Source organism: Micrasema longulum, unplaced genomic scaffold (assembly GCF_059751315.1).
Source record: "Micrasema longulum isolate JH-2025_06_02 unplaced genomic scaffold, ASM5975131v1 h1tg001249l, whole genome shotgun sequence".
Classification (NCBI taxonomy): Eukaryota; Metazoa; Arthropoda; class Insecta; order Trichoptera; family Brachycentridae; genus Micrasema; species Micrasema longulum.
In genome coordinates, this window is record NW_028278436.1 from 408,787 (window position 1) to 421,268 (window position 12,482).

The 12,482-nt window shown below is 32.5% G+C and overlaps 1 protein-coding gene across 1 annotated transcript in view; it reads left to right on the forward strand.

Annotated features, from left to right (window-relative positions):
* The first annotated feature begins 10,698 nt into the window (after positions 1-10,698).
* Peritrophin-A (Peritrophin A) overlaps positions 10,699-12,482 on the forward strand; it is a 30,054-nt gene continuing 28,270 nt past the window's right edge. Inside the window, exon 1 of the mRNA XM_088234508.1 lies at positions 10,699-10,846. Coding sequence (XP_088090634.1) covers positions 10,795-10,846 — 52 coding nt within the window. The 5' untranslated portion in view covers positions 10,699-10,794. The remainder of the gene's footprint in view (positions 10,847-12,482) is intronic.

Sequence of the window (12,482 nt, forward strand, 5' to 3'; positions counted from 1 at the left end):
CACTATTTTCAACCATTTCTGACCATTCTCCTTTGCAGGAACTTCTAACACATATTTTTTTTAATGACTTAAATCAACCTTGTCGTAAACCGAACTCGGTATGTGTGATAGCTTAACACGCAGCCACTAAACCACGTAGCAGATTAACCAGCCATACACCATCATTTAACAGTAGGTTACATAATATTTGATGTTTTAATGTCTGAAAATTCCTTCGTTTTTCAAACAAATTTTGACTTTACGCGAGTTTTTTTATGGGGAACACTGAATTTTATTGTATAAGAGGAATATATTTTTAGAATGATTGATGATTAAAACATTCGGAATGTTTAAATATACTTAATAGTCAGTTTCATGGCTTAAATATTAATTACAAGTTCTATGACAACATTCCAAATGTTCGTAAAAAAATTATAGAAAAGATGCTGAAATTATCCTGCAAAATTGAGATTTTTACAAGCTTTTTGAAAATATCTATATTATATCGTACTTTTAGGGCGAAAACGGCTTAGCTAAAAAAAAACTAAAAAGGGTGAAATCATAAAACGACTTCAATGAACATTATCAATTTTTCTGCATTTGAAAAAACTCAACATTCGAGTTGGAATAATGGGACAAGACCGTTACGTTACATCGGTCTCTTTATTACTCAGAGAATTTAGATCAGTCAGAACAGAAGCGACGCAATTAGTGTTGTGTTTACACTTCTGTATGAAAGATGCAACGTAGACGTGTATATAGTAACCTAGACGTGTATATAGTGACTAAAAGACGGTTGAGTTGATTTTATTCCAAGACAAATAGCAACTTTACGTTATTAAAAAAAACATCAAAACGACCAATTAAGCTTTGTGATGGTTTCGTTCCGACTTACTAATAATCTAAGTGACTTTTTAAAGTTAATGTCATTTTATTATTTAAATTATCGATAATCGAAGTTACTTATCTACGTTTATGTCATTTCGCAAATAAATAAAAACATGTGTTTGGAGACCTGATCTGACCTTATAAAAAATTTGTCATTTGCTTTACAATAATTATACGAAGGTGTCACAATTTACATTCTTCTTTTTCGATTTCCCAAAAAGTAGATTTTTTTATTGTTGTCTTTGAAAAACATCGGTTAAGTTGAATTTTGTCTAAAAACACAGAGGTTTCCAAACATACGATGAACCGGAATAAAAAGAATACTATACACAGAAATCTGGGTTTTGTTCTCCAAATTTGTAAAGTTTAAAGATATCATATGTATTCAAATGGACTAATTTACATAAGTACGTCTGTAGCCCACTCGAGTACGGCTCATGTATTTGATCTCCACAATACATTAAATTCAAAGAAAGATTTGAAAAAATCCAATGTACATTTCTTCGGGATCTGAACTGGAGGTGTAAATTCACTGACCGTAACTATACATCTTCTTGTAATCTATATAAATGTGAAAGAATCGCCGAGATGTGTATCGCAAAAATTCCAAAATGGCTTGATAAATTTACGTGCGGTTTTTTGCAAAAAAAATTAATGCCCGTTTTCAAGGTTTAGAAACAATAACATCTTCAATATGTTCAGTAGAAAAAAAGTTACAAGCGTATATGTGTTTTCATTGATTTTCCAGGGTTGCATTCGACTGAAATGCATATTTTGAAAAAAATTAAGGATGTGGTTTTTTTGTATGTTAAAAGTGTTTGAATTTAAAAAACAATTACACTTAATGGATACTGAATTGATTAATTTCCTTACAATTTCTTAATTTCTACATATAAATTTATTATTAATGGATTTTTAGTAATGCCTTGAAAATCTGACTTTTGATACATTTTTAAATAATGGATACTTACACGAAAAACACCACTGTTTGTAAGTATACCAGAGTTTGACAGTTGCAAAAAGAATGTTATATTTTAAAACAATAAATTGATGTTTTGGAATTCAACCATAAACTACGTACCAACTTTAATTCACTATTTAAATAAAAATTATTTTTAGTTTTGGAATTCAATCATACACAAGTATCTAGGTAAGGAATTCAATCATACTTAATAATGAAAAGTCTTTTTCATTTCATCCGGACAGTTTTTGCACGCTTTTACTACGCAATCAGGCATTTTTCTTTTCAGTAGTGATATTTGCATGATTTTGATTTGAGCACGACGAGGCCTCTGAGCTAATCACATGAAGAGATACGAAAAACTAACCCTTATTACGAATAAATAAATTGCTCAAAAAAGGCAATAAATAACGTGTGTCCTTATTGACGAAAACACGTTGGCTAAAGCTTATCGCAGGCAAGCCTTTAGCAATTTTTTGTTTTGGAATTCAATCAAAAACAAGTATCTAGGTACCTACTTATTATTGAAAAGTCTTTTTCCTTTTATACGGACAGTTTTTGCATGCTTTTGCGACACAATATTAGTCATTTTTCTATGATTTTTTTTGGTTCCGAATTAAATGTCAAGGTCACGACAAAACCTGACTAAGAATGACTCAATGTCACAATTTTAGAAGGCTTAGGGTAAACCGTGGTGTCACTTTTCTTCATTAATACGTATTCCCGTATTTTCTCCGTGGATTATGGCACTAAAGTAGTGATTTTTGCACGATTTTGATTTGATAACGACAAAGCCTCTTAGCCAATCACACGAAGAGATACAACGAAAAACTAACCCTTATTACGACTTTAGCTTTAAAAAGTCCAAATTAATTACGTCTCTCCTAATTAACGAAAAAACGTTTGCGGAACCAGCTTATAACAGGCAAGCCAATGTTGGAGAGTATAAATAATTTTTAGTTTTGCAATTCAACCATAAACAAGTACCTGGGTGCCGACTTAAATTCAATATTTGAATAGTAATAGTTTTCAGTTTTGGAATTCAATCATAAACAAGTACCTAATTATCAATGAAAAGTCTCTGTCCTTTAATTCGAATAGTTTTTGCACGCTTTCATGACTCAATCCAGCGTTTTTCTTTTCATCTCAAGACAAATATTAAATTAAATTTAACTGAAATATACAAACAAGAAATACAAGAGTGTCAAATTATTTAGCTTGCGAACAACTTAGGACTAAAAAAAAGAAACAGTTTTGTATATACAGCTATAAAGTTTGACAATTCACTTTTTAATGACTTAAAAAATATGCAAAACATATACGTACTTAAAAAAAACCTGAATAAAACAGCTCTTACAGCCCGTGTTAGTGATATGTGATATTATTTTGTTGACTTTTTAATAAAAGTATTTTGTCATAATAAATTATATCCCCTCGTACCAGAACTTTTGCTGATTGGGAATATTTTATACAAATAAAATATGTAATATCATGAAATATGTAAAGTTAAAATATGTATTTTGTCATATTTGTAATTTATTTTGGTTTTGAATGAAGTGTCAAGCTCACATCAAAACACGGCTGGTGATTAGAGAATATCTAAATTTGCGTTAAGTATGAGTGTCATAATTTTAGATGGCTCAGGGTAAAACGCGGTCTGACTTTTCTTCATTAACACGCATTCACGTATTTTCTCTATATATTGTGGCACTAGATTTTTGCAGGATTTTGATTTGGGCACAATGAAGTCTCTTAGCCAATCACATGTGGAGATAAATCGAAAAACAAACACTTATTACGAATATATAAATAGTTAAAAAAAGACCAAAATAAAAAACGTGTGTAATTACTTACGAAAAAAATGTTTTTTCATCCAGCTAATAGCATGCAAGCCAACGTTTAGGACAACGTCTGTCGGGTCCTCTAGTTTTATATAAAACATGTAATTTACTGAGTCTGGGTGGTCGTTGTCTAATACTGGATACGGTAGTTCTTCACGATATACTGACTGGACGTCTAGATAGACCAACCCTGGTCTCAAAATTAGTCTTTAATACTTCTGGCTACCGCAATTGTCACATATGTAACTGTCTATTCCACGTAGAATCCGTTCGTACAAACTTTTCCCCGAACTCTCCACTTGTGCGCTTTGCTAGACCCCTTTCTTGTTTAAATGCGAGCTCTAAAATTAATTCTTAATTTCAGTCCTTTAGGTCTTTGTTGATATTACACATTGTTTATGTTTGTTTACGTAATCTACTCTATTTAACAATAATTCTTACAATGCCTTAATTTTATTTTTTAATGTTTACAAATACTACCATATGCACTCTAATTTTTCATGACAAAATTAATACTTATTCACATATACACACATCCTCACTTTCACACCCTTACACACCCTCTTATACACACCCTCAGACCCTCACCCAGACACCTTCTCTCTCTAATACACAAATTCTTATTCTATACCTGCTTGTTTATTTATTTATTGTTTTATTCAGAAAACATAGTCATTTATTAAAAGTATTAAAAAAAACTATTTTCTAACATAAAAAGACCAATTTAGTTTTCATAAATTATGCAAAAGATGCATTAAATGTGATAAAAAAAATAAAAAAGATACTCAAGTGAGAAAAAATTAATTGTTAATATTTGCGTTTTACATGGAGGTTATTATTAGTAATAAATACAAATACCGAATGCACACCCGAGCCATCCATGCACACACACATGAACGCACATATAAAACATACACAAACATATACATTACAGGCGATAGATAAACATAGCATAAACCACCCAAGATGTACATTCAGGCCTCCGTGGTGTAGTGGTCAAGACGCTTGACTCACGTATGGAAGGTTCCGGGTTCGATTCCCGGTGAGAACACAAAAATTAAAATAAGATTTTTCTCAAGCCTGGTTGTTCTGTAGTGTAATTCACCACTGTAATTGGGCCTCCTGGCCTGTTGTGGTGCAAAAAAAAATGAAATGAAAAAAAAAATTCAACAAACATCCCAAATAATCAACTACATGAAGAAATCTAGTTTATGTATGATGTATTTGTGCGAGTATCTATATATGGTTTCATTTTAGGTTTTTTAAAATAAGAAATAAAATAAAATAAAATAAAAAAATATATAAACCATAAAGAACCGAATATTTCTCAAAACCGATTTCTGAAAACAACGGCAAAGCGACCAATTAATTACCTTTATCGCAGTCAAACTAGTCTCATAGTATATAAAATAGAATTACGTAATATTTACAGGCAAATATGTTTTAGACGTTGAAATAAAAAAGCCTCGTAGCTGATAAACGATAAAAATATCTATTTTGCTCACTGAGGTATAATAAAATATATATAATGTTTCATAGAACGATAATAATAATAATTATTATGGATAACTTATATAGTGCCATTTTCGTAATATAATACCTCAAGGGCGCTTTACAAAGTGATTATATAAAGATATAAATTTAATTTTAACTTTTTAATTTAAGAAAAGTAATGTACTTTGTCACCACATGCTGAGAATTTATTCAAATGATTTAGAGAACAAGTGGGTTTTAAGTTTCTTCCGAAACATCACTTCACTCTCACAGTTTCGGACTTCTGCTGGGAGAGCATTCCATGCCGTAGGGCCTGCGACTGCAAATAGACGTTCGCCGAATTGAGTCCGCTGTTTGCGTAGAGGTATAATAAATTTTCCTTTCGACGTAGATGTAGCTGATATAAGCGTAAGACGTCTGTCAGCTAGTTCATCTGGAATGCATAGTTCCCTTAGATATTCCGGAGCATAGTTGTGCAGTGACTTATACATAAGCCAACAGAGTTTGTATTCCACCCTCTGTGGAAAACGTAGCCAGTGCAATTCCCGAAGTAGTGGAGTGATATGACTGAACTTAGAGATTCCAAAAAAACGATAGGTTTAATTTATGTTCTAAAAATGAGCATTGTCGTGTGAGCATTGCTGTGCAAAACTCGTAATACAGTAAAAAAAAAACTGTCAAATGTCGCGGCTTTTTACATTGCTGCACGTTTACGGACTACAAGTTAGAAGTTAGGTTCCGGAACTTAGGTTAAATAGAACACAAGTCGAGTGCTTAGTACTGCATTTACTGTATACATCATATATCAATAATTTGCCTACGTTTACCAATACTTCTAGATCCGGGCGGATGAAGAAAAATGTTCTGAGTTTAAAACAGGATCAGGGGCTGGACTCATTCGTCATTAGAATCGTATGTGACTTCCGTAATTCGACGAGTGATAGCATTCTTGAACCACCCATAAGAATGCAGTCGATTGAAAACCAATCGACTTTATCTCGAGTGCCCCAAAGCACTCGACATTGACAATCGAATGCGACATCGTAACTTCTAAAATGTCCTTCATCTCTGTTGTAATATGTTAATGATAGCAGTTCCCCAGGGAGTTGAATCCAGTCTTTGTCGACAGAAATACCTGGTCCATGAAGTAGTATAGAAATTGAAAAATAAGATTGTCAGGCGTTGTCTAGTATGTAGGTGAAATAATTCAATTAGATGAATCTCACCCGCAGTAAATGAGGTTCTTTAACTTTACAAACATCAACAGATGAAAGAATTGAAGGAATACAAATGTTCAAAATTGGGCAGAATGGTGAAAGTTACACACAGGTTGAAGGTGTGTAAAGTGGCCAATTAAACCAGCTAATGAAAAGTTATAAACCCTGTAGATGCCTAGACCTCTATTTTTCCTCCACTGAAATGTTCTTCACCTCTGTTGTAATATGTTAATTAGTAGGTATGTTAAAAAAAATATATGAGTAATTATGCACGGATGGCTCCGGGTTCGATTGAATTAAATCTGTTTTTATTCGCAACTGATTGTTCTGTGCCAATGACCAAAATATTTGAGGCGTTTGTTGTGCAAAATAAATTATCTCTGTAATTTATTTTGCTCAAATAAGTCTCTGTTGAAAATGAAACATTTTTAAAAATGGCCCTTACGAGGTGCTGGCGTTTGGTTTTTTTTATATAAAATTATGTTACAAGTATAACAGAACCAGTTTGTTATAAAGTAGTATTTATTAGCAGTTCCTTTACAAAAACTCTAGGAACTAGTTGTTTGAAATCTATACTGACTTTAGACTGATTTAAAGAACAACTTGTTAATACATGCGTAAATTTGTCAAAAAATTAAAATAGTTATGTGCTTTTTTTGAATATTATGGATGCATGGTATATTGTAATTCATTATTTATTTTAAAGTTTATGTTTAAAGCTCTAATTTTATGGTTGGTCATTATAATAAAATAAATAAAACAACTTAGTTTTTAACCGCTAATATTTTATTTTTTTTCCACCGGCCGGTTTCAAAGCAAACAGGCTTCTAAATAAATAAAAAATAAAAAAATTATCGGTTCAAAACAAAGTTGTTTTATTTATTTTATTTTATTATTCATTATTTATTTATATATTTAATTTTTCATAAACGACATGAATTGCCTTAAATATATATATGTTTAAGGTATTCTCCATCCCTGTTGTAATTTGTTAATCTTAATGAATCCCGAGGGAGTGAAATCCAGTCTTTTGTCTACGAACTTTTGGACAAACTCAAATATTGTAATGAAACCAACTGGTCCAAGAAGAAGTTTAAAAATTGAAAAATTGTTTTCAGGCGTTGCCTAGTATGGGAAATAATTCAGTCAGATGAATCTTTTCACAACAATAAAGGTTTCAGCTCCTTAACTTCACTAAAATCAACAAATGGAAGAATTGAACAAATATGGATGTTCAAACATAGGCAAAATGGTGAATGTTACACAGTGTGTAAAGTGGCCACTTAAACCAGCCAATGACAGGTCATAAGCCTTGTAAATGCCTAGACTTCGATATTCCCTTATTTAAGGTATTCTCCGTCCCTGATGTAATTTGTTAATATATATTGAACCTTAATATATTAAAAAATACATATGTACATGTGGTTACGCGTGAATGTTTACTGCCATTTATATGTTTTGGTTGTCGGCTTTTCCTTGAGAAGTAGGAACCTGAGCAGCCTGGCAGTACCTACCGCATTGCAACAGTTCACAAATTCCATTTTCAAATAAAACTGACAGATGTATTTTTTCTTAAAACAAAATTATGCTTCTGTGATCCGCACTATAAACTAACAACAAAAAATAATATTCGTACCGCTATCTTGCTATAGGAAGTTACCGCTTAAATGTTAGAATTAATATCATCACCGCAACCAATATCTAATCCTGATACACCAAACAGAATAAGAAAGAACTTGACATCCGCATCATTCCCGAATTAATATCTGGCGGAGCAAGGGGGAACACTTCAACACAGGTGAGTCGATTTCAATTACATATTAAGTGGCAGAAAACGTTCTTAGTAACGTGTGTGTTGGCTGACCTTGTTGGACCATCTTGGATATGTTCATGCGCTCTCTAAGCTATCGAGGAATTTAACTTTTGCGCCTTTCTCTAGCGTCACCAACATGTATCATTATGATTACTTATTTTTATTTTTATTATTATAAACATATTTAAATACAGACATTACCCCAACAGTACGACACATGCAAATCATACGATGACTAGATTCTCAACACAAATACAACTTAAACAAATACAAACTAATACCACTTTCAGACTAAGGGATTTTGAGTATTATGCAATTAAAATATATAACCTACTAGCACTGTCTATTAAAACAGGTAGAAATGAGAAAACGTTCGAACAAGCTATAAAAAAATGAATAGTGAAGCTGGATAGAAGTAAAATAAATAGTCTCATTCGCTCAAACCAATATTGAATCAACTGCTCCACAAATTTATGGCTTATGTTATGTTTTTGGTCTTTTATTGTGCGTTTTATAATTTCAATAATATATTATTTCGTTTTATTATTTCCTGTTCGTTCCTTAATTGGAGCACATGGTGTCCACAAAGATCCTCCCAAGTCAGGTTCGCTTTCCGTAGTTCTGACACGAACTGCCGACGAACAGTCAGCAGTGGACGTCCAGGACGTCGAGAACCCGATGCCTTGTAAACTTGGCAAGCGCTGTTAAGCCTCTCAGGAGGCATCCGCAGCACATTGCCAAGCCAACCGCATTGCCTTCGCTTGATGACAGTTGTCACCGGAGTTTGCTACGTCCATTTCTTATTACTTCATTCCTCACAAAATTAAGATTTTCTGTGACACCTATCCTCAAAACTCAGAATTTTGCTGCTTTGGGCTCTAGTGAGGTGTCACGATTCGCATCCGATGAGAAGAATATGTACAGACGTTATATAGGTGGCATTTGGTTTTCACTAAGTAAATATCTGATTTCCAGACAGCCTTCATACTATTGAGTGTGGCGCCTGCTTTTTCTTGCCGTTCTACCAGTTCTTTTGAAAGTTGCCATTTTCCGTAACAATTAATTTTTTAATTTTTTTTATAATATTTTCCCTGTCGCTGTTATCAATATGTATATTTTGTGGGTGATACCGTGTAAGTTGACAAACAATAACATTTAATAATAATTATATTTAAACGACATGTGAAATATGTAAAAAAAAATTGAACACTATACATTCCAGCTCAGAACATGTTTCCCTAGTGAGGATAATCTTTCAATTTCCTTTGTATATAAAGTATATTATATGGTTAATAAAAAATTATCATAATTCCCGTCCTCGGCACGGGAAACCCCAGTGAGGTCACATTATTTTTATGATTAATTATTGTTTGTAAGCAAAAAATATGAATAAATAAATAAATAAAAAAGATGACGAGTTCCGGCACTACACTCTACAAAAATGACGCGTAACGTGCTTGCTGCCGATTGCGACACAGTTCAAATTACTAGTAAATTAACACATATTTTTTTCTACAAAACACACAGTTTACCCAGAAGATGATTCATGCGATGGTGGCTGAAACGTCGGAATAGATCCAACTTACACGGGATCACTTAAAAAATATACATATTAGTCTTTTTAAGATTTATGGCAGTTGATTGTGTTTGAAAGCTTTAAACTATCTGTTGCAAGAATTAAATATTCATTTCATTAAACATTTTTGCAGAATGGTTTACACGATGTGTAGACATGTATAATAAAAGATGTCCATTTAACTGTTTCAAAAAGGTTTTCCATCTCGGTTGAAATATCCTTACAATATTTTGAGTTTGTCCAAATTTTTGTAGACAAGGACTGGATTCAACTCCCTGGGGAGCTGTTTATATTAACATTTTACAATAGAGATGAAGAACATTCAAGAGAAGGTAATATAGAAGTCTTGGCATCTACAGGGCTTATGACCTGTCAATGGCTGGTTTAAGTGGCCACTTTACACACTGTGTAACATTCAATTTAAACCAGCCATTGATAGGTCATAAGCCCTGTAGATGCCTTTTTTTTTTTTTACATATTTAAAAAAGAAAAGAAGCATTGACAAACATAAGGGACATCGAGACAAGATCTAGACTATTTATTTTGTGATCGTTTAAATCGTTTTAAACTTAAACCAAAAAAGTCCAGATCTTGTCTTGAGTTAACAATACGATGAAAGAATTGAAGGAATATAGATGTTCAAATATGGTCAAAATGGTGAATGTTACACAGTGTGTGAAGTGGCCACTTAAACCAGCCAATGGCAGCTCATAAGCCCTGTAGATGCCTAGACTTCTATATTACCTTCTCTTGAATGTTCTTCATCTCTGTTGTTAAATGGAAATATCTTAAACTTAATAATAATTCAAGTCGCGCCGAAACCGTACACGCTTTTTACTCTGATTTATTTGTAAGTTTGCTATGCATACATTCCTTCGTACTTCTGGTCACCGCGCGAGTGGCGAATTACTAAAGAAATCCATTCACTCAGTCCGCAGTTGTCATTCTTCAAGCAAGCACAGGCTCACTCTGCTGCTAAAATATATCTGAATTAATTATCAAATTCAGTCAATTAATTCATTAAAATGCGTGGTTTGTCTTTGTTCTGCGTCGTAACATTCGCCGTCTTGGCTTACGGTAAGTGCCATAGTTTTTCCTTTTTTTTACTTAACCCGTGTTCGATTGGCGCTCCGTTGTTCAAACATATGGTACGTGCATAATGTTTAAAACGTAATTTAAACATAGTTTTACTAATTTTGTAGTAATTTAAGCATTTTTATTACACCCGGTTACTTTAACAAAACAGTGAAATAAATATAACAACCAGTACTATCATAATCATCAGTACTATCAAATTGTAATAATATTTTAGAAGCACGGATAAGATTCAGATTCACTTAAAAGTGTATTGTAGTTTACCAGAAAAGAAAGGCAATGAGTTGTCTTTTTGATTTAAAAAATAAATCGACTTGTTTTACACCGAATAGATAAAACTAATAAATATTATGTTACGTCATTATTATAATTCTGTACCTAAAAGAATGACAATAAACTAAATATTCTGGAAACAAGATTTTGTGATTGTGCAATTTTTGAAAACATTAAAAATTTACAAATATTATAAACTATAAATGTTAAATACTTATTATTTTTATAAAAATAGTAAATATATACCTAGCATATCTAGGACTACTGACGTTTTTTGCGTTAAAAAAAGTGGACTGAAGATTTTTATTTCAACCTAAAAATGCATTTTTATGACAAAAGTGGACTTTGGTGTTTTGTTTGCATATAAAATAGCTTGTTGCGATAATTTCTGCATTTAATACTTTAAAAAGATGAAAAGTGGACTGCCGAGTTTTATATCCTCTGAGGCCCTATAAAGGGCCCATATAAAACCAACAAACGCAATTAAAGTGAAAATAAAATATGAGAAAAAAAAGACCGTTGAAATAAATCCAGCCTTCTGGACCCATTTAAAATTCTCAACTTAATATTTGATGCGCCTGAACTACTGAGCTCAATATAATTCAATATCCCAACTAGAAACCTCAGACAAAACTTACTCTTTCATACCAATAACCATAGAACTAACTATGGTTTTCATTTCCCTATGCCCAGAATTATTAGGTATGCCAACAAACATACCAGTCTTGATTTCTTTGATAACAAGTTGTCTTACTTAAAACGATCTTGAATCAAATTCAATTATAAACACCTCTCTCCCGCTTCCACTCCCACCAAGTCTTCTATATCCCATTGTATCTTTCTAGTTTTCCTTTTAATAATTTTCTATGTATAAATATATCCTTAAAAATGCCAACTGGGCGTATATAAAAATAAATAAATATATGAGAGCTTTTAAACGTATGTCTTATCAAACACACAATTAATCAAAATGAAATTGTTCATTTTTTAATCTAAAACCGGTAAAGATCAATGAGCCAGATTTGTCAATTGTGACAATATTTAATCAGTCGGCCTTGTGGTGGTCAGCGCGTTTGCCTACCATGCGATAGGTCTCGGGTTCGATTCCCGACATGGTTTATGGGAAGTATTTTTTTTTCACACTTGAATATTGCATGGTCCCTGGACTGGTATCTGAAGCGTAAGACGACTGATCATTTTATCTTCATGTAACAAAAAAGTGATGATAGGGAATGATGATGATAATATTTAAACAGCTTCAACATTGACTGTTCTACATTTCAATATTCAGGACCAACCTTCCAATGGTTATGCCTGTTGGCAGGGGTTCCTTTATATTGAACAA